The sequence below is a fragment of the Trachurus trachurus genome (genome assembly GCF_905171665.1).
Source record: "Trachurus trachurus genome assembly, chromosome: 8".
Classification (NCBI taxonomy): Eukaryota; Metazoa; Chordata; class Actinopteri; order Carangiformes; family Carangidae; genus Trachurus; species Trachurus trachurus.
In genome coordinates, this window is record NC_139905.1 from 5,319,582 (window position 1) to 5,343,323 (window position 23,742).

The following is a 23,742-nucleotide window of genomic DNA, read 5'->3' on the forward strand; positions in this document are numbered from 1 at the left end:
CACTCACTCTCCAAACCAACGTCGTCCCATGACCAACTGGTATTGTTCAGCCACTAAAGGCCCAGTGTGTCATGGAAAAGGTCGAACAAAGATGCTAAATGGCCGTGCTAATCGATTAGCTAATAAGAAAACCAGCTGGAAAAAGGAAATAGAAATTATTAAGAGGGAATTCCCTGGTATAAGCTTTTCACATGTAGCCTATTGTTGATTCATAGCTTAGGAGCACATACCAGGGTTACCTCTAAATAATTTCCATTTCCTTTATCCAGCTGATTTTCTTATTAGCTAATCGATTAGCACGGTCATGTAGCGTCTTTGTTTGACCTTTTCCATGACACACTGGGCCTTTAGTGGCTGAACAATACCAGTTGGTCATGGGACGACGTTGGTTTGGAGAGTGAGTGAACCAGTCAGGTGACACGCTCCCAAGTGAAGATGTTGTTATTGTGACTTTTGAACCAACAAATATCAGGCGTCATCTCATCACTGAGGACAGACTGAAGGATGGGACAACAAGGAGTTTTGGAAAGCGAAGTGTTTTCATACTACATTTACCATGAGCCTCTGCGCGCACGGTGAAATTCTTGGACCGACACAAGACGGACGTCTTCCCAAGAATGTTTTCATTCATCAAGAATTAAAGTCAGAGGTTCGAAGACGATCAGATACCGTCGTAGTTCCGACCATAAATGGCGGCGTTATTCTCATGACTCGCCAGGCAGCGTCCGAGAAACCGAAAGTAAGGAAACGCTGGTCGGCTCGCCCAGCATTTCCACCATTAATTAAAATAACAAAATAACGATAGAGACAAAACGATATATATTGATCAAAAATGGAGCCATTAACAAGTGTGGGTAGCGATTCATCCACATTAACGTGAGACTTTTTTATAACCAGATAGAAACTCCTCGTTGTCCCTTTAAAACTGTTAGTTGAATGAGTGTTTTTTATGCTATTTTGGTCAATTCATTTTTAAAATCCTGAGTGTTTATTGATTATTTTTACAGTTCCAATTTTTAATGTAGAATCAAGACAAAGCTTGGTAACACTTTATAATAACTACACACTATTAAGTATTAGTTAAGCTTTAAATACTGAATTCTTCATTTATAACACATGAATACTCATTAGTATGTAGTTTATAAACAGTTAAAAATGTTTCGCTCATTGTTGATAAGCACTAACTGTACATACAATTGAGTGTGCCTATTCATGCGTTATAAATGAAGAATTCAGTATGTACTTATTATAAAGTGTTACCCCAAAGCTTTATTACTTTTCCTGTGACGTCTCTTCTCCTGCACAATGAAGTGTAACTCCAATAAATGCTAAAAAATGAACAAAAATCTTACTTAAAGTACAATAACTTCACTTTACAGAACAACTACATGTAAAACAAACAGGTTTCAGGCCTCTGCTCTGCACATTAACCAGTCTCCGCCTCTGTGACACCGTCTTTAACTCTGGAGCTGGGAGTTGTGGCCCCCCCTAGTGTGAAGTGTGAGCAAAGCTCCCGTGTGACTGTGACTAAGTGATTTGTTTGATGAAGCTTATCGTGATTAAAACTCAGTGTGACAAAGTTAATCCCTCATTGTTCCCTCTGCTCCGTGACGCTGTGAAGTCGGTAAATGTTTCTTTCACCTCCGATCTTTCAGGTTCTGACGAGTCTCTATGGGGCCTGACCAACAAAAATAGCAGGTTGTCAACGCAACAATGATCAAAACTGGTTTGACTTGCTAATTAAGTTGCTAGTAGTGACTGGACAACACACTGCCAAGGGACAAATCATAACAACTATGGAACAGAAACAACAGCAGAGCCACACCCAGAGTCTTGTGTGGGTGAACAAGGCCTTTAGTGAGGTGGTGCAACGAGGAAACTGGCATTTAAATCAGTAAGAGTGAACAGCTGATTGAAAATTGCTACAGGCTGTTGTATTTATAGATCCATTTTTTATATTTGTGCAACAATTTTTGCTTTTAAATGAAAGGTTTGATGTTAAAAATCAAAAAATACCCAGACACTAAAAGGTAAGCATCTTAAATTATCACTATAAAACCATATATATATTTGTAAACATGGTTTTATAAGCTGACATTTTTCAGGTCACATTAAAAGTTCTGTCAAATAGTGAATAAAAAAAGAATACATTTATATACACCTTTTTAAATCAGCTTTTAATATATAATTTGTGTGTTTTAAATAGTTTTCCATGTTTATACTATCTTTGTTGCTTTTAACTGAATTTATGTTATTTGTGTTGAACTGAATTTTTTTTTTTTTTAATGTAAAGTGTCCTTGAGCTTTTGGAAAAGTGCTTATAAATAAAATGTATTATATTTTACAAGTCTAACTTTCATCATTGACCCATATTCAACTGTGAGCTATTTATGCACATGCAGTTCATTCAGTGGTGATAAACAGGAAATGTATTGCGCCATTAAATAAGAAAAAAAAAAAAAGAAGGTGACAAAAAAGATTAAACAACCGTTACCTTTATTCAAAGTTTGGACATCTGTGTTAAACAAAAGCAACAAAAAACAATTTGTTTAAAACGAGCAGACATCAAATGAGAGCGAGCTGACAGACCAGTGGGCGGTGGTCTTCAGAAGCAACGATGATGCTGATGTGAGGCTGCTGCAGTAAACTATTACAAATCTCTCATTTAGCTGTTACCTTATCATCCAGTTTTTAAACTATTAATGTTGCTTTACCAACTGCAAATTATTATAATATATCATCGTTTCCATCTCCACAACCCACCATGCTAACGATTATTAGAAATAATTAGATAAATTCAGCATAGAGAACCCAGGAGTCTCCCTTTGCGACTAAAACAATGTGCGTTTCTTTGACTGATAATCTGTCGTTGTTGCATCTGAGATCAATAAACTAAGAACAAAAAAAAAAGAAAGAAAAAAAACCCAACAATTAGGCAATGAGGCTGCAGGAAAATTACAAGTTGAACTCCCTCCAAGTCAAACTCCACATTGCGACGTCTTCTCTTCTCCTCGCCTCTGCTCCGGTCAGGAGGGAGCTCCAGGATCGGGGGGGGTGCGGTCAGCTTCATCATCATACCGTGACCCGTTACACTTTAGGCCGCAGTAATCATTAAGAGCCTGGAGCTCGGCCAGAGGAGCAGAGAGAAGAGAAAGAGAGAGGAGCTAGAGTCTGGTGATGTGCATCAGAGAGAGGAGCTTAGTGGTCGTAGTGCATCTCTGTGGGGTCGTCGCTAAACCAGAGGTGGTGTTGTTGGTGTTTTGGCAGTTTACAGTTGCACTGGCCGGTCTCCACACTTCTCCTGCTGCTGATGCTGCTGCTGCTGATGTTGGAGGCGCTGATGCAAGCAGCAGGAGGGAGGGTTGGATGTTTTACATGATGACGCACGGTGCGCGGCTCTTGGTGATCTTCTGCATTGGTTTCCCATCGTACGCGCTCTGCACAGCGGTCATGACCTGCAGCAGGAAACAGTCAGGAGGAAAGATAAACAAACAAATTAGATGGTTAGTTACTTTGTTTGCAGTTTTATTCACATTCACGTTTTTTTTTTTTTTTTATCTGTGTGAATATAATCGCTCACTTACATCGTCCTCATAGGGGAAACCACCAAGCTCGATCTTGGAGAAGACAAGCTGCCCGTTGATTTGAATCTCAAAGCTGCCTGAGGTGCACGATGAATAGGGAAAAGGAAGTGAGATACAATGAGTTATTAAGTTTATCTCTGATTTATACCCGAGTGTGAAATAACCAACCACATGCAAGCAGGTGAGTGAGTGAGTGAGTTTGGCTCAGGTGGATGAATCTGTACTTACTTCTCCTCCCCACGAAGCCCGACACGTCCGCATCAGGAAACTCCCCCTTGACCGTGGAGGCGAGTTCCCGATAGCGGGGCTCGTAGCCTCATGCGCCGCTGCAGGGAGACACAACAACACTGGTTAGTTAAACACACAGAGAGAGAGAGACACACAAAGACATAGAGACGACAGACACATGGGGAGAGACACACATGCAGAGACAGACACAAAAACACACATTCACATAGACAGAGACACACACATAGGCAGAGAAAGACACAAACACACACACACATAGAGACACACACAGACAGAAACACAAACATAGGCAGAGAGAAACACACACAGACACACAAACATAGACAGACACACACTGCAAGAACTCAAAATCTTTTCAAGAATATTTGTCTTATTTCTTGTCAAAATGTCTAATTTCTAGTCAAAACTAAAGTCTCTCCACTTAAAATAAGACTCATCACCTACAAATAACTTGTTTTTAGATCATTTTCACTGGTTTCAAACTCATTTTCACTTGAAATAAGTAGAAAAATCTGCCAGTGAAAGCAGGGTTTTTGTGCTTGTAATAAGAAAGAAAAACTTGCTCCACTATCAGATTTTCCTACTTATTTCAAGTGAAAATATGCTTAAAAGAAGTAAAAAGTGTCTAAAAACAAGCTACTTTTTAAGTGTGATGAGTCTTATTTTAAGTATAACGAGATTTGTTTTGACTAGAAACGACATTTTGACTAGAAATAATCCAAACATTCTTGGTAAGACATTTGAGTTTTTGCAGTGCACCCACTCACTCACTCACTGAGCCTGGTTAGCTTAGCCGTTAGCTAACGATGCTAACGGCTAAACTAAGCTAATCTGCAGCTTTTAACGTCTTTTAAAACGAGACTAAAACGAACCGGAGACGTAAACAACAAGAAGATGAAATAAATAAAACCTTAAACGTACCAGTATTCAACATCTATCTTCACCACACCCATCGCTGCAGTGTCTGTAGCTGTACGTGAAGCTGCTGCTGTTTCTGTCTTTGCTCGGGAGCTCGGTGCTGAGCCTGAGGTGCGTTCGCTGCTGTATAAGAGCGCGCCGGTGGGAGGGTCAGAGGGGGGCGGGGTCAAAGCGGTAAAGGAGACTTTTAACAGGAGATCATTTATTTACATAGCTACATGATCAGGCAACATGACACAGCGAAACCGAACCACAATTCCTCCCCTGATCTGTCACACATTTCCTGAAACGAATCGGTTTCCTCCTCAGTTGAAATGTGACGCTGGAAAACAAAGGCTTAATTAATGATTTAGTTTTATTATCTGTGTGTGTGTGAGCTTAATTAGAGGGTGATGACTGCATGTATGCAGACTGCAGTCCATGCAGGAGTCAGAAGATTACTAGAAAGTCTGCACCAGTGTTCAACAACGTGAAAATGACATAAAACACTAATCTTTTATGAGATTAATGAGATTTTTTAATGTTAAGCAACAAGTTAATTTTGTTTGATCAGCTTTATTTAACTCATAAAGCTAATGAAGCTCTTATTTCATGTTTTAAAACACAAATAATTTCATTATCTGACTCAAAATTTGATGTTAAACTAATCTGAATGTGTCAAGCTAAGCTAAAACAATGAAAAAGTTGGCATTCACTTGACTCTAAAGTATTTCAACATTGAATGTCCTCATAATTTTAAGTCATCTAACAATCAAACTTCCCAATATGATTTAAATGCAGAATAAGCTATTTGATCATTTTTGTGATAGCAAAAAAATCTGCACCCAGGCAGAGCAGGGGTCATGTGACACTTACATTTTACTCAATGAATTATTTTCACTTCACTTTCCCTAACTTATGCATTGTTCACTAAACATGAATGTGACGTCCAATAGCATACATAACACATAAACTTCCTGTTGTTGCTCTGAGTGACTACTGAAGAGTCTCAACTTTGTTCTTCTCTTCCAGGACAACAGTCTCCACCTGGTGGAGATGTTGGATCTGAATCCTGATGTTGTGGACGATTATGGAGGAAACAGCAGCGACAGACACCACATGTTTGAACTGAGACATTGATATGACTGCAATAAAATGTTTTTATTACAGGAATGTTATAGCGTCTATAACTTACAATATTTGCTTAAGCTCCTGATTGTTTTTATGGTTCTATTTATACTCTCTGATTTGAAATGCATTGATTTTTACATGGCTGCTGTTGATCCGTGCTCTGTGAATGAAAATATTGATGAAAATGATAAGTTTTAAGTGCATTGCTGTAGTTGATCAAAAACAGAGGTTATTTCAAATATTTTACAGACAAGTGGGTCTATTTTATGGTGTTTTAGGTGTAATATCTTCATTTTTAGAACAAGCAGTGATCTAATAAATACCGCAATTCTTAAATTTTTCAGTCTGAACTGAACTGAAGATTATAGTCGAAAAGGAAAGTGAATTACAAATACCTCATATTGGTACATTGGTAAATCTCAGTGATCATTAACCAAAGTCAGCAGCTTTTTAAGTTTAAACATAACATTAATACTTATATTTAAAATCAGAATTGAAATCTCTCTCCATGTTTTTAAATTAACCCTACCCATGTGGTATTTATCATTTACCACACACACACTCTTTTGTGTTTTCCTTCAGGGTGGACTGTCGACCTGCAGCAGAGAGGTGTGGCTCTGTGTGTGTGTGTGTCTGATTACTCATTACACACCAACCTTCAGACTCATAAAGACATAAAAACACAATCTTCAGCACAAAGCTTCAGACGCACAGTTTTGCACAAAGAACGAGGAAACACACAGTACAGTAGCCTACAAGTACAGGACGTGAAGAAGAAAACACAATGTTTAATTTAAAATGTACCAACGTATAGACGACGACAGTGAAGGCGACATGACGACCGGCGAGGCGTCAACATGTAAGTTTGACCTCCTGACTCATTACATCTGTCATCACACCTTGTTTTTAAGATTTAAAAGTTAATAAGTCGTCAGTATCAGACTTTAAATACCTCCATGTTTTTTATCCATTGTAACACTTGGGCCTATTGTAGTTGCATTGATCAGTCTGTAATTCATTAGCTGTGATTCAGTGATGACAATGTTTAGTGTGTTTTAAAGATTATAATATCTGTGTAGCTACTTTTTTGTAGTCTCCTGTCCTGTTTAAGGCTTAATAATTATTATTTTCATAATGTAATTATTTGGTGATCATTTTCTCAAGCTGATTAACTGCTTTGATTATAAATGATCAAAAGATGGTAACAAAAAAAAGTCCACTATAGTTCCTTAACTTCATAAAACTGAGGGGAAAAAATGAACATAAAAGGTTTGTCTTTGAGATTCTTGAATAATTTGACGAGCAACGTTTAATATATTCACTTAACTATTATAGGAAACAAAGAAATATTCATATCGAAGAAACTGAAATCAATGAAATTTTGGCTTTTTTGCTCAGCATCAGTGTTGTTTAGTTTACTATTATAAAATATTTTAGGAGCTGGTTGCAGTGGATTTCTGTTTGAAATTAATCAATTGTCAACATTTTTGATTCTTAATCTTATTACTAAAACTCAAATATGTTTAATTTAGCTGCACATGAGCTGCTCAAGCTGAAACCAGTGATTGTTTTTGGATCATTATGAAATTAAATATGGATTATCAGCAGTGTAACCAATTCAATATTGACTGTCTCTGTATAATGTTCCTGTTCCTCCTTAAATGTTTCATAAATCCACTGGCTATGAATGTAAAATGTGGAGCTTGGGTCTTCTTGCTCTTCTTCAGGGGGAGGCTGCTGGTCGACATCCCATTCCCAGCTGAACATCGTGCTCCTGGGAGGCAGGAACTGCGGGAAGAGCTCGGTGGGGAACCTCCTGCTGGGGAGGGAGGAGTTCGTCACCAGGGAGCGGACGTCGTGCAGCCGGCGGCTGGGCCTGGCGTCCGGCCGCCGCCTCACCGTGGTGGACACCCCGGGCTGGTGGTGCGACCTCAGCGCGCAGGACTCGACCGAGCTGCTGAAGAGGGAGATGAGGCGCAGCGCGGCCCTGTGCCCCCCCGCGGGGCCGCACGTCTTCCTGCTCACGGTGAAGGAGAGCTGCTCCGCCTTCACGGAGAAGAGGCGCCGCGCGCTGGAGGAGCACGTGGGTCTGCTGGGGGAGCAGGTGTGGAGCCACTGTGTGCTGGTCTTCACCTCCTCCTCCTCCTCCTCCCGCAGGTACGGTGGCTCTGAGGGGTCCATGCCTATGTTCCCACAGCCTTATGTTCCCACAGTTCTAAGATTTTTCTCAAAATTAGGCCCTATGTTCCCTCTGGACTCTCTCTATCTGACCTGTCCAGCCTCTACCGGGTCTTTTTTACTAAACTTAACCAACTCTTTTCTTCATTGCCTAAACCCAACCAATGGTGGGACCAAAGGGCTGTGGGAACATAGGGCCTAATTTTCAGTGACAACAAAAGTTAGAAATGTGGGAACATAGGAAGGTGCAAATCAGAAAACACGACAACAGAAGAGAAAATAGGGATCATCCCCATGTTCCCCGGGTCCTATGTTCCCCACTTTGTATGGGACCGGGGAACATAAGACCCTTTTTTTAAAGAAAAATGGTCCTATGTTCCCCGCTTTTCCCCAAAAGGACCCGGGGAACATGCAATTTTTGGTCCCATACCTGGAAGTGGAGTTGTGAGTGACTTGGCATATTTTTGCCTATTTTTGAGTGAGAAGTTGAGTTGTGACTTTGAGTGAGAAGTGTAGGCTAATTGTCCCATTGGTTGGGTTTAGGCAATGAAGAAAGGAGTTGGTTAAGTTTAGTAAAAAGAGGTAGAGGCTAGACAGGCCAGATAGATAGAGTCCAGATAGGTAGAGAGAGTCCAGTGGGAACATAGGCACGCTCCCCGACCAACAACAGCGGGGAACATAGGACCCATTTTCAAAAAGAGGGTCCTTTTTCCCCAATAGGGGAACATAGGAAAATACACCAACATATTTCTAAACACAACAACAAAAAACACAACTGCAAATTACTAAACTTTTTTTTTCTTTTTTGTTGTTGTGTGTAGTAATTTGTTGTGTTTTCTCTTTTGCCGTTGTGTTTTCTCTTTTGTTGTTGTGTTTTCTGATTTGCCGTTGTTGTGTTTTCTCTTTTTCTGTTGTGTTTTCTCTTTTTGTGTTGGGTTTTCTCTTTTTGTGTTGTATTTTCTCTTTTTGTGTTGGGTTTTCTCTTTTTGCCATTGTGTTTTATCTTTTATCGTTGTGCTTTCTCTTTTTGTGTTGTTTTCTCTTTTGCTGTTGTGTTTTCTGATTTGCTGTTGTGTTTTCTCTTTTTGCCGTTGTGTTTTCTGATTTGCGGTTGTGATTGGCACCTCAGGGCCACCGTACACAGGTCCAGACTGTCTGCAGCAGAGAAGGAGGAAGAGGAAGCGGCTCTGGACTGGCTCAGGGACAAGTGTGGACACCGGTGTCACAGCGTCGTCCTGAGTGATGATGATGATGATGATGATGATGATGCTAATGATGACGTCACAGAGCTGCTCGACAAGATCCACAAACTCGTCACGGAAAATGGAAACAGAGTGTTTGAGATGGAGGAAAAGGTTTTGCAGGCGGCCGTAGAGGAGAAGAGAGGAGTGGAGGAGAGAGCTCGGCAGAGGTTTATGAGGGTGAAACAACACAGAGCTCTCATGCAAGGTCGGTTTATTATCGTATTTTATAATTATATCACATCTTTGTCAACAAATCTGAGTCTTTACAAGAAGATTTTCAGTCTAGTGGCACCTGTCTGTCACCACCGAGTCAGATGTGGCTCCATTATAACAATAAAGGAGCTGTTATGTCACAGAGGATCAATAAACTGACTCAGACCAGTTTAGATCTACAGTACAGGTGCATCTACTGCATGGAAAAGTCCACTTCCAGGAGTTCAAGTCAAAAGTTTTCAGAAGGCCAACATTTCCATATTAAAAACTTTTGTATATTCAATTTTTTTTTGAGATACTAAGTTTTAGGTCTTTATTAAATGTGAAGCCATAATCATTACAATTAAAAGACATGAAATAAATAAAGACATGAAATGTTTCATGTATTCGTTTCACTTTTTTAATTGAGTTACTGCCATAAATAAACTTTTCCATGATAGTCTAATATATTGAGATGCACCTGTTGTTAAATGGTTCAAAGTTTGTCAGTAGCATTGACTATGACCTATAGGTTTTGCATTCTTAAAGCAGAAGTGAGTGATATATTTGTGTTAATATAAGTCTTAAATAGTTATATCTTCCGACAGCAATCACTTACATAGAGTGTTTGGACTGAAACACGGGTCTGTCAGTCACTCTGCTCTGCTCTGAGCCGAAGAGAAAACATTTATCGTATCCTACAGTTTTTATCCAATGAGGAGAGAGAACGGCATGCAGGGCTGTGTGTGCAGCCAAGGAACGCCGTGAATGTGGCGACGTAGGGACGAGGACTGTTATGGTGCGTTCAAGGAAACTCGTATTTTTCCGACCGTGAAGTGGTACCAGTTCGATCTGGTACGAGTTCACCGGTCGGACGTTACGAGTGGCCATTATAGTGACTTTCACCGGTAAAACAGGTCGGAAAAACACGAGTGGGTTGCCTGGAACGCTACAAAGTCGTAAGTTGTGACTTGAAGCTGTAATTTACGATTTCAAAAGCCTGCCTGGAACGCAGCATTAGCGAAAACGACCGGATCACTCACTTCTGCTTTAAGAATATTTACCCAGTGTAATATGTTACTGAAATGCAGCTTAAATAACAGATATGTAAAAAGAAATGGGGAATGTTGTGGATCAGACATCCCTGTTTTTAAAGGGATAGTTCTACATTTTGGCAACCGCTGATGTGCGTTCCCGTCGGGGGGCAGTTTTTCATCAAGCAGTCTCTGCATTTGCCTCTAAAACAACTCTGTCTCGTAACATTACATTATTATCTCACAGCGTGGTGAATGTGCAGGTCACAACTTGTCCACCAGAGCGTTTTGGAGTTGTTGGATTGTGTATTTTGATGAGGAAAAACAAGAAATTCCATGAGCCTCCGTAGCGTAGCTCTGAGCAGCTCACGGCTCTGCTCCGCTGTTCTAAAAATAGCTTGCACCGACCTACTGCTATGACTATAGGGATTATGGCAATGGGCCAATTTGCCAAAAATGTTGAACTATCCCCTTAAAAAATGTGAATAAACACGTATGACACCAAACTTTTATAAAAAAAAAAAACACAGATCAAACTGAAAGTTCATAAATAACTAAAGAGTAGATAAAAGGAGATGTCATTTTTGTCTTTGAGACGTGAAACCATCTCCCTTTGTTTACTTCAACACTAGATATAACACAAACTGTAAATGTCCAGTGTTTTCTTTTTCATACTCATCAAAAAAGTGAAAGTGCCAATGATCAAACCAATGCTACATGGAAGTGTCCGACGTCCGTTAAAAAATCCTCGTTAATCACAATATTTCTGTCCTCGTTCCTTCAGAGAGGTCGCGACCCGTCACCAGCATCAGGATGGTGTTGTTGGGAGCAAAGGGTTCTGGGAAGACGTCGGCTCTGAACACCATCCTGGGCCGAGACGGCGCCGCGCCCCCCGGGAGGACGGCCCCCGGGAGGACGGCCCCGCCCCCCGGGAGGACGCCCCCCGGGAGGACGGCCCCGCCCCCCGGGAGGACGGCCCGGTGCGCGGTCGGACACGGCGTGATGTTCGGGAGACTGCTGACGGTGGTGGACACCCCGGGCTGGTGGATGAACTACTTCAGCGAGGACAGCACCGTCTTCGACCAGAGGGAGCTGGTGGTGAGTAAGTTTAGTTAGGGATGTCACGATTACTTGTTTTCACAATTAATCGTGGTATTAATTAAACGTCCCAATTAATTGATCGTAAAGATTCCTAAGTTTTTCCTCCTTATTACGAGCACAAAAAACCTGCTTTCACTGGCAGATTTTTCTACTTATTTCAAGTGAAAATGAATTTGAAACAAGTGAAAATGATCTAAAAACAAGTTAGTTTTTAGGTGACGAGTCTTACTTTAGGTGGAAAGAGATTAGTTTTGACTAGAAATTTGATATTTTGACAAGAAATAAGACAAATATTCTTGGAAAGATTTTGAGTTTTTGCAGTGAATGCACAGATACTGGTCCATTTATCTAAAGTAACACTGAATTAGTAGGAATTTAAATGTTAGCGTGTCATTTGTATTGTGAAAAAAATGATTAAAATAAACGTAAACATTTGATATAACTCCGCTCATCTCCAACAATACCTTCTTTTAAGTGTAATCTTAAAACATATCTGTTCTCACAAGCTTTTAATTAGTTTTTTGTATGCTTGTTTGTTTGTCTTAACACATTGTAATATGCACTAGCTTTTGTTTTAATATGTACTCACATGTATTGCATCTTGCTTTTATTCTGAAGCACGTTGAGTTTATGCTCGCCATATGATATGATATGTGCTATATAAATAAATTGACATTGACATTGACATTGATATAGATGACAATTAATGACTTAAATATTTACATTATTACATTAATAACTGGACCTATATCAAGAGATTAGTAATGTAATTTTATTTTGACTATATTTGATTTTACACATTCATAGTGTTGTGAAATGTATTGATGCATAATAATCGTAACACCGTGATTATTTCTCTGACAATAATAATCGTACCAAGAAAATCTATAATGGTGACATCCCTCTAGGTGAGTTTGTCCCTGTGTCCCCCGGGGCCTCACATCTTCCTGCTGGTGATCCGCGTGGACCGGGCCTTCACCGAGACCTACGGAAGGGCGGTGCAGGATCACCTCCAGCTGTTCAGCCGCCACATCTGGAGCCGCGTCCTGGTGCTGTTCAGCTTCGGGGACTGGCTGGGAGACACCACCACCGAGCAGCTGATCGAGAGCGAGGGCGAAGCTCTGAGGACGCTGCTGGACAGATGTGGGGACAGGTACCACTAGGGCTGCATCATGGGACGATACGCTTTTCTCCCCGATTCGATTCTTCTACGATTTTTTTGGATGCCGGTTCGATTTAAATTGCGATTCTACGATATTCAGAATCAGAATCAGAATCAGAACTGTTTTATTGCCAAGAGCAGTAAAGGTCAGTTTACAGCACGAGGAACTTGTCTTGGTGTCAGGTGCAAACGTAAAATAGAATAGAATAATAAAATAAAATAAAATAGAATTAATTAAAATATTCTAGTGCAAAAGATATGCATATACTATATACAAAAAGGAAATATGCATGCATACCATATACGATAAATACACATAAAATAAAAGAATATTGCCGATCTTCTCGATTTTTAGTCTGCATTTTTAACACCAATGAAACAGTTGAATGATTATGATTGTCTACAGACTATTCCAGGAACCATATTTCCCTCAAAAATACACATCACATGTAAGTCAGTTTTTAAGATTTATTCAGAATCAATATATTATATTACAATCTTTTCAAAAGCCTGGACTGCATAAAAGAGGCAAAAATAAAGGAGTAGCCTATAGAAAAAACAGGCTTCTGAAACATTTCTGACAAAATGAGATATAGACTGAGGTAAACTGCTACATTTTAACATGTATCTGCACAAAGCAGAAGTAAGTGGAATGTTTGTGTTAATATAAGTCTTAAATAGTTCTATCTTCCGACAGCAATCACTTCTATAGAGTGTTTGGTCTGAAACACGGGTCTGTCAGTCACTCTGCTCTGCTCTGAGCCGAGGAGAAAACTTTCCTTGTATCCTACAACATTTATCCAATGAGGAGAGAGAACGGCATAAAGGGGCGGTCCTCTCTGTGTGTGCAGCCAAGGGATGCGCGTGAATGTGGTGACGTAGGGACGAGGGCGGGGACTGCTAACTCCATCGGCTGACAGGAAGTTAGACAAAACCACCGGATCGCTTACTTCTGCTTTAACATACTCCATTATGAAGTGAACTTAAACCCTTTTCAAAACCTGGACTCTCTGTATGTAAAAAAAAGGCGAACAAATGCACATTGCACAATATTTAAAATAAGTAAATAAAAAAAAAGATTTTTGAAAAAAAAATTGTTCTAAAAACTGCAAAAAAATATTGCGATACTAATGTGAATCTATTTTTTCTCCCACCCCCAGGTACCACGTCCTGAACAACAAGACCAGAGGAGACGGGTTCCAGGTCCGGGAGCTGATCGGGAAGATGGAGGAGATGCTGACCGGAGGCGACAGCTACCACTACTATGAGATAGAGAGGAACGTGATGGAGCAGCTGGAGGCGAGGATGAGAGGAGAGAGGGAGAGAGCGAAGGAGCGACTGATGAGGAAGGAGAGATGGAGGCAGATGGCCAAGTCTCAGCTGGGTGAGTTAACGGCATTTAAAGGTGATAAACACTTCATTCAGAAATTATATGTAACAAGGGAGAGGGCATGTTCTTTGATAGTTAACTAAAACTAAGACTGCAGCAAAAAACACATGAACTTCACATGGGATTCACATGTGATTTTGAACATGGGAATCATGTTATTTGCAGATGTTCACGTGATTTTTCACATGTGAACAATTTTGCACATGGGAATCATGTGGTTTCGGCCCAATTTTATGTGAATCACATGTGAATTCCCATGCAAATCCATTTTCCACATGTGTAAAACATGTTACCACAAGTGGAAGATGGGTTTACAAATGCAAATAACATGATTCCCATGTGCAAAATTTTTCACATGTGAAGTTCATGTGTTTTTTCTGTAAGGGTAAAACTAAAACTAGCAGTGAAAAAATAATTACAGTAAGTGAACTGAAATAAAAATAAACAGAACATGTTTCCAAAAACGAGAACTTATTAAAAACTACACTAAACAATGCAAAACTATGCAAAACTAAACTGAATTGCAGATGTAGTTTTCATAGATAGATAGATAGATAGATAGATAGATCTAGATATCTAGATAGATCTATCTATCTAGATATCTAAATAAAAATATACACTACTAGTGCAGAAGGACCAACCTAAACATAAGTTAAATACAGTACATCATTTTTAGAGATGTCTAAAGCTGCAGGAAAAAAACGCCACAGCTCAATATGGGACAATAAGAGTGAATGTAGTGTGATGAGGACTGATGGGAACATTATGGGATGCAACTAAAAGGGCAAAATCCCACAAATGTGGAAGTTCACTTTCATAGGTCTCTGAAAAACTAAAACTAAGACTAAGATGAAATAAAAAATAGTCAATTCCTTAAAAATAACAACTAAACTAAAACTGCTTCATCAACTAAAACTAAACTGAAATGAAAAAAAAAAATAACTGAAAAATTAAAGGGACAACGAGGAGTTTGTATTTGGTTATAAAAAAGTCTCACATTAATGTGGATGAATCTACGTTACCCACAGTTGTTAATGGCTCCATTTTTGATAAATATATCGTTTTGTCTCTATCGTTATTTTGTTATTATTAGTGGTGGTGGAAATGCTGGGCGAGCCGACCAGTGTTTCCTTACCTTCGGTTTCGCGGACGCTGCCCGGCGGGTCATGATAATAACGCCACCGAATCGCCGTTTATGGTCGGAACTACGACGGTATGTGATCGTCTTTGAACCTCTGACTTTAATTATTGATGAATGAAAACATGAGTCTGTCTTGCGCCGCTCAAAGAATTTCACGGTGCGCGGAGGCTCATAAATGTAGTGAGAAAACGCTTCGTTTTCCAAAACTCCTCGTTGTCCCTTTAAAAAAACAAAAAAACAAAAACAAACTTTGCTTTGAATGGACGCTGAGTTTGTCAGTTATGTGTCTCTCATAGAGAAGCTCCGCCCCCTCCCGGAGCTGAGGCTGCTGCTGGTCGGCGGCAGCAGAACGGGGAAGAGTTCCTGTGGAAACACCATCCTGAGCAGAGACGTCTTCCACACGGACACACACACCACTTCCTGTGACGAGGCGCGAGGCAGCGTCAGCGACGGCAGCGGCGGCAGCAGAGTGGCGGTCACAGTGCTGGACACGCCCGGAGGCCTTGCCGTGACCTCTGACCTCCTGGGAGACCCCTCGTCCTGCGCTCTGCTGCTGGTGGTGAACGTGAGCTGCTCCTTCAGAGACGCCCACAGGCAGCAGCTGGAGAAACAGCTGGACGCAGCAGCTGCAGCAGCTGGAGGAGGAGGAGGAGAAGACGGCCAGATGTGGAGCCGGCGGGCGCTGGTCCTGTTCAGCCACGGCGACTGGTTGGGCGGCGACAGCGGCGGCGGTGTGGAGCGGCGCGTCGAGAGCGAAGGAGCGGCGCTGCAGGGGCTGGTGGACCGGTGTGGGAACAGGTATCTATGGCAAGCGGATTTAAAGGGATAGTTCACCCAAAATAGAAATTTCACTCATTATCTACTCACCCTCATGTGGACTAAGGGCTGGGAGAAGTTTCAGAGTCCTCCGTGGCTTCTCTGAGTTACAGGGGGTCTCGGCGTAGCAGTGCATGTCCATGTAACGTTGCAAATGGATACCAACTGTCTTCGTAACAAAAAGACACATCAAAAAACATCCAAATACCTCCATGCTGCTCGTATGTAATGTCCGTCTTGTATTGAAGCCCCGAAATGCGAAATTGTCCCGAAAAAAATTAAATAAGTCTATATTTCAAGCTTGTTTTGTAGCGGAAGCTTCTCAAAGCTCCTATTCCCAGTTCGTCCAAATATGACGAACCGGGAAGAGGAGCTTTTAGAAGCTTCCGCTACAAAACAACATTTCGGGGCTTCAATACAAGACAGACATTACATACGAGCAGCATGGAAGTATTTGGATGTTTTTTGGTGTGTCTTTTTGTTACGAAGACAGTTTGTATCCATTTGCAACCGTTATATGGACATGCACTGCTACGCCGAGACCCCCTGTAACTCAGAGAAGCCACGGAGGACTCTGAAACTTCTCCCAGCCCTTAGTCCACAACAACGTCTTTCTGACCAGTCGTAACGACATTTTGAATAGTTGGGTTTTTCATTCAAGATTGTTCTGTAATTCAGTTTTGCCTCGTCAAAAAGAACATTTCAGAAATCCGCAACTACGGTGGCACAGTGGTTAGCACTGTTGCCTCACAGCAAGAAGGTCCTGGGTTCGAATCCCCGGCCGCCCAGGTCCTTTCTGTGTGGAGTTTGCATGTTCTCCCCGTGTCTGCGTGGGTTTCCTCCGGGTGCTCCGGTTTCCCCCACCACTAAAAACATGTCAGCTAGGTTAATCCTCCAGTCAGCGCCCCTGACCAAAGGCACTGGCTCATAATCTGGAGTTGGTCCCCGGGCGCTGCACCGTGGCTGCCCACTGCTCCTCAGGGTTAGGGTTAAATGCAGAGAAAGAATTTCACTGTACTAGCTGTATATGTGACAAATAAAGTACCTTTACCTTTACCTTCTTCCAAGGACAAATGACGTCACTTTTGCCATTCATGTGTATGGGGTTTGTCATTACAGATATCTACAATTCAGTTGCAGATATCCGCTATGTGCATTACGGATATCTGTAACTGAATTACGACTAGTACTAATTCCAGTTTGAGATATCTACAACTTCATTTCGCCTAGTCAAAACTTAATTTAAGATATCTGAAAAGGGACATGTAGATATCTTTAATTGAGGTGAATTAAAGATATCTTGAACTGGAATTATGACTAGTCAGAATCAAATTGTAGATATCTCAAACTGGAATTAGTACCAGTCGTAATTCAGTTACAGATATCTGTAATTCACATAGTGGATATCTGCAATTGAATTATAGATATCTGTAATAACAAACCCTGTGACGTCATTTGTCCTAAAGGAAGAACGTAGTAGTTGTGGATATCTGAAATAACAATTGTGGATAGGAAGAATGTAGTTGCGGATATCGGAAATATTCTTTTTGACTAGAGGCAAAACTGATTTACAGATATCTGCACTGCAACATATCCAGTCTGGCTTTTAAATGTTAAAATGTCTTGCCATAGGTATCACGTGTTGGATAATAAACGGCGTGGGGATGATGGAGCGCAGGTGGCCGAGCTGCTGCAGCTGGTGCAGGAGATGCTGGCGCAGGAACGAGCGGCGGATCTTCACCGAGGCAGAGACCGCGTGTGGAGGAACGTCTCTGCAGCTTCCTGTGACCGTGAGTAGAAACATGAAAACTGACTTTCTGTGTTTTCACATGAGTCTTTTAGAGAAGTGGTGGGATTCCCAGAGGTCACGAGACGAGACTGGTGACACATCTGGAGCATCGCATTTATTTTTCTGAAATTTCTTCCCCTGATAATTTATCACCTGACTTCTTCAGGCCTCTATCGAAACCAGTCACTCATCAAATGACTTGAATTAGACACATAATGATAACAACAACTTTATTATGGCGCTTTTCATACATGGCCATGCAACTCAAAGTGCTTTACATTTAGAGACACGAGGAGAGAAAGGGAAAAGATAGAGGATACATAAATAAGATAAATACAACATTAGAATAAACAATACATCTCAATTATTATAAATTGAGATGGCTGTGGTATAAAGATCTGTTTCAGTTCCTTTTTAAAGGTGTTCAGGGAAACGGCTTGTTTCATGTGGGCACAGCACATGTCATCATTGACCAAGAGGTCACAGGTTTTGTTTCCTCTTTACATTTAAATGTTCCACAATTCAAGGAGAAAAAGATAATTAAGCTCCTGGATCATGAAAGTCAGAATGTTCTGTAAACAAACACAATCCTAACTTATTGTATTATTGATTCTACTTTAGTTTTCAGGCAACAAATCTGTATTTCTACAGCTTTTTTCCATTGCAACTTTAAAATTCAGATATTATATAAACAGCATGAGACAAATACATTTGCAGGGTCAATATGATGATCACACAATTGCCAATATTTATACTGTACAGGCAAGGCAAGGCATCTTTATTTATACAGCACATTTCATACCAAGGCAACATAAAGACAAAACATTTAAAGAGAACAGCATAAAGCAGCATAAAAACAATCTTTTTTTAAATGGAAAAAAAACTGTAAACATTTAACATAGAGTTAAAAGCAGGAGCAAAGAAGAATAAAAAGTAGAATAAAAGAAAATAGATAAAGTTTAAAGTTCTTAAAAAGAGCTCAGCTATAAGCACATGAAAAGAGAAATGTTTTTAACCTGGATTTAAAAGTGCTCACAGTTGGGGTTGATTTCAGTTGTGATACTACTATACAGTAAATATTATTAATGATGTCCATCAGATGTGGTTTTAAAAAGTCTTGAAACAGATACTACAGAGTTAAAAACTATAATAAATGATGGTAATCTATCAAAAAATGACAGTAAACACTAATTATGACAACAAATGCATAAAAAACAGGCCTGTTTAAAGAAAAACTATCAAGAAAAGAGTCAAATCAATTAAAATATTTGAGGGTTTATTATGTTATTTTCTGCAAATTAAAGCAGAGAAGAGTAGAGAACGACAGTCAGGACGCGTCACACACATGATAAGTCTTGTTTAAATAAAGAAGTCATATCAGCTGTAACATGTGGGAATAAATCTGGATTATGGAGCGAGGAACAAGGTCGTCAGCGTGTCTGTAAAACAGAGATAAGTAGCTTTTATATCTGGAGACGGTTGTTTGAGGATCAGTTTTTTTTTATGTCTGGCATTAAAGCAGTAAGTGGTAAGTGGTAAGTAAGTGGAATATTTGTGTTAAAGCAGATATCAGTGGAATGTTTTTGTTAATATAAGTCCTAAATAGTCCTATTTTCCGTCAGCAATCACTTACATGAAGTATTTCAGCCTAAACACGAGTCTCTCCGTCACTCTGCTCTGCTGTAACCCGAGGAGAAAATTTTCCTTGTGGGATACAAGTGTTATCCAATGAGGAGAGAGAACGGCATGAAGGGCTGTGTGTGCAGCCAAGGGATGCGCGTGAATGTGGTGACGTAGCACGAGGACCAATTGATGCCTGACAAGGGCGGGGGCTGCTAAATCATGGTGCGTTCAAAGAAACTCGTACTTTGTGTTTTTCCTTCCTGTGAAGTCATACCAGTTCGATCTGGTACGAGTTCACGGGTCGGAAGTTACGAGTGGCCGTTATAGGGAACTTTCACAGACAACAGGATGGTAAAAACACGAGCTACGGGTTACCTGGAACGCTACCAAGTCGTAGTTGTGACTTGAAGCTGTAACTTACGGTTTCAAAAGCCTGCCTTAAACGCAGCATTAGCCGAAACGGCCGTGAAGCTGATATCTGCTTTAATATAAGTCTTAAATAGTTATATCTTCCGACAGCAATCACTTACATAGAGTGTTTGGTCTGAAACACGGGTCTGTCAGTCACTCTGCTCTGCTCTGAGTGGAGGAGAAAACTTTCCTTGTATCCTACAACCTTTATCCAATGAGGAGAGAGAACGGCATAAAGGGGCGGTCCTCTCTGTGTGTGCAGCCAAGGGATGCACGTGAATGTGGTGACGTAGGGACGAGGACCAATAGATCCATGACGAGGGCGGGGGCTGCTAACTCCATCGGCTGACAAGACGTTATGGTGCGTTCAAGGCAACTCGTAACTCGTGTTTTTCCGACCCGTGAAGTGGTACCAGTTCGATCTGGTACGAGTTCACGGGTCGGAAGTTACGAGTGGCCGTTATAGTGACTTTCACAGGTAAAACAGGTCGGAGAAACACGAGTGGGTTGCCTGGAACGCTACAAAGTCATAAGTCGTGACTTGAAGCTGTAATTTACGGTTTCAAAAGCCTGCCTGGAACGCAGCATTAGCCAAAACGACCGGATCGCTTACTTCTGCTTTAAAATCACATCAGTGTCACTGTTTTCGTTTTGCAGCGACTGGATCGAGCTCTTCCTCGACGCAGACGTCTCCTCTCTGCTCAGGAGGAGAAGCTGGAGGAGAAGTTGGGGGTCAGATCGTAGCAGCAGCAGGAGGAGGAGGAGGACGGACTGGACTCACCACGGCGGACAGAGATGCCTTCATGTCCTTCCTGTCCTCTCTGTTGCCTGGTAACAGCGGCCTACGGTGGACGGCTGCAGGCCAACAGAGCTGCGTCTCCGTCGCTCTGCCCGGCTGGTTCCCACCTGACCACGATTATTCTCATCACGGCAGCCCGAGACTGAACGGAGAGAGCCGGACGCATCATCCCACCACCACCATGGTTCTGGTTTTACCTCAGACACGGAGCTTGCAGATGCTCGAGGGGGAAAACGGCGTGAACGTGAACGTGAACGTGAACGTGCAGACTCTTTGCCATCCGGCCCTGAGACAGCGGACGCTCCGCAGGCTGAGCGAGCAGCAGGGCGGCGGTGGCCTGCAGCAGCTGCTGGAGCGCTGGGGCGACAGCAGCCTGGAGGAGCTGGAGGCCTTCATAGACGAGTACTTCGAGATGGTGTGGGAGCAAACCATGGGCCCGGAGCCGCCTGCCTCGGAGCAAGAAGAAGAGGAAGAGGAGGAGGAGGAGGAGGAGGAGGAGGAAGTGCTGACGTCCATAGACAGGAAACTGTCAAAGCTGGAGCTCCTGGAGGAGATCCGGAGCGATCTGAGCGAGCTGAGGGAGAGTCTGCAGCACAGCTGGACGACCGGACAGGAACTGAGGGACAAGAGTCAACAAGAGCCCAGGAATACATGTTGATACTGGTTTTAGTTAGTGTGTTTAACTTCCTGTGCTGTACAGGAAATACTCACACTTGGCATGAGTTTTGTCATTTTTTTGTCACTTGTTACGTCAAATCAAAGGGGCACATTTACTTTTTTACTATACTTTAAAGGGATAGTTCAACATTTTTGCAAATTGTTCCCATTGCCATAATCCCTATAGTCATAGCAGTAGGTTCGTTACCTTTAATTGTCGGTGCAAGTTATTTTTAGAACGGCAGAGCAGAGCCGCAAGCTGCTCAGAGCTACGCAACGGAGGCTCATGGGGTTTCTTGGTTTCCCTCATCAAACTCATCAAATACACAATCCAACAACTCCACAACGCTCTGGTGGACAAGTTGTGACCTACACATTCACCACGCTATGAGATAATAACACAACGTTACCAGACAGAGTTGTTTTAGAGGGAAATACAGAGACTGCTTGATGAAAAACTGTCCCTGAAGGCAACGTGCATCAGCGGTTTTGCATGAATTTACCTCTGCTCCGCCGTTCTAAAAATAGCTTGCACGGACAAGGTAACAAACCTACTGCTAAGACTATAGGGATTATAGCAATGGGCCAATTTGCCAAAATGTTGAACTATCCCTTTAAATTTAGTTTTCTTACAAATTCACATTTAAACTGCAATTAAATTGATATATCATTTATTATCAAAGGTTATTAAGAGAATATAAGACTTTATATTGAATCCTGGTGGGGAAATACACCATTGTTTCCATCCATCCCCTTCAATTTACAAGCTACAACACGGATCCTTAAAGGGCCATGGGACGGCGGCTGGAGCTCATCTCAGGTGACACTGGACCAAGGCTGGGTCCAACCTGGACAGGTCACCACCAGTTCAACACAGACCGACTTATAAAGACAAACAATCTAGCGTGCATGTGTTTAAACTGTGGGTGGAAGTCGGAGAACCTGGAGAAAACCCACAGAGGAAGAGCTGTGACCTGCCACAACATTAGAATGATACACACATTAATAAATCAATACATGTTTATATATTGAAGGAGCCATTTTGGTTTGCTGTTTATTTTTTGTGTTTTATTTCGGTGGGTTTTATTTTGGTAAACTTCCGTTGATACAAGAAGTGATGTAACGCACTACGGGTGACGGGGGGTTATTTGAACAAACAGTTATTGACTTCCACCAAAAGAAAAAAAGTTTTTTTGTTTGTTTGCATTAGAACTTTATTTACAAGGGAATTGGTTTTTTTTATAATGTTGGTTTATCATTGGGCACTCTTTGTTTTATCCACACACACATGTGTCATCAACATCAACACCCCAGCCCAGTGACTTTCTTTCATTTGGGTTTGGGAAGAAGAAGGGCACTGTATATAGGCTACTATAAGTTATTCTTATCATTTATTTGTTCAATTTGATGTATTTCTATACTTTAAATTAAATATAAAAACTTCCTCCACCACTGTCATTCTAGTTATAACATCTCTCCACCAGAGGGCGCTCCTGTATAAGAGACGTTCTTGCGTTTCACTGTTCCTGTGTCTGACAATTTGTATTTTGGTAGAAACTGAGCCTGATGGTTGGTTACCTCACAGCCAAACAGTGAAGAATGGATCCAGACTCTGCAATTATATTTTCCTCTGTTTCCTCCACATGTGTCCAAACGTATGTGGACATCTGAACACTGCACCCATATGTGAAAAAAAAATCTGTTTTCATCTTGCAGTTGCTTGAGTTGTCTGTCTGTTTGTTTGTTTGTCCTACATCTGAGGCAAAAGTTTGAGTTTGTACTAAATGGTGTGTAACATTTTTTGTTTCTGTATGAGAGGAAGCACATTAACTCGGTGCAGTGAAGCCGAGCACGAGCACGGTTTTAACAGCTGTTAGAAATGAGATTATATGAGCAGAGTGTATGGACAGAATGTGTGGGCAGTGATCTGCAGCTGAGCCTCTGCTCCTGGGGGAAGTTTTTTTTTTTTTTTTTTTGGCTGCAGGGATGTGATCCCATTTAGCTGCAGGAGCATGAGCATGATTAGCATTATGGGGTTGAAACTCAGTTCTTCCCAACAAAAAAAAAGTCTGATCCCAGAGGAAGGCTGAGGTCCGGGCTCTGTGCAAAGCCAGTCAGGTGTTTAATGACATCCCTGCATGAAAGAAGAAGAAGATAGAGATGTGACGCAGCAGCTTAGGCATTACTCTTAGGTGTCTGTCCTACATTAAAGGGATACTTCACCCAAAATTTTCTACTTACCGTCATGCCAAGGAAGGGTTTGGAGAACTTTCTGAGTCATCAAAACGCTTTAGGAGTTCCAGGGGGGGTCCGGCTGGTGACGGATTTTCATATAATGGCGGCG

At 41.4% G+C, this 23,742-nt stretch overlaps 2 protein-coding genes across 2 annotated transcripts; one reads left to right on the plus strand and one right to left on the minus strand.

Moving 5' to 3' along the window:
* Positions 1-2,479: 2,479 nt before the first annotated feature.
* LOC310989809 (migration and invasion enhancer 1-like) lies at positions 2,480-4,786 on the minus strand (the record flags this gene model as incomplete). Its single annotated transcript, XM_083976958.1, has 4 exons — positions 2,480-3,455; positions 3,585-3,661; positions 3,813-3,899; positions 4,783-4,786. The coding sequence occupies 4 exons, from the start codon at positions 4,784-4,786 to the stop codon at positions 3,372-3,374; spliced, it is 252 nt and encodes an 83-aa protein (XP_083833084.1). The 3' UTR covers positions 2,480-3,371.
* A 1,909-nt stretch (positions 4,787-6,695) lies between these two features.
* LOC310989810 (GTPase IMAP family member 8) lies at positions 6,696-21,399 on the plus strand (the record flags this gene model as incomplete). The annotated part of the gene is made up of 9 exons (XM_083976959.1): positions 6,696-6,720; positions 7,589-8,018; positions 9,169-9,488; positions 11,294-11,607; positions 12,519-12,763; positions 13,933-14,156; positions 15,600-16,101; positions 17,752-17,909; positions 20,600-21,399. The coding sequence occupies 9 exons, from the start codon at positions 6,696-6,698 to the stop codon at positions 21,397-21,399; spliced, it is 3,018 nt and encodes a 1,005-aa protein (XP_083833085.1).
* Between the last annotated feature and the right edge of the window lie 2,343 nt (positions 21,400-23,742).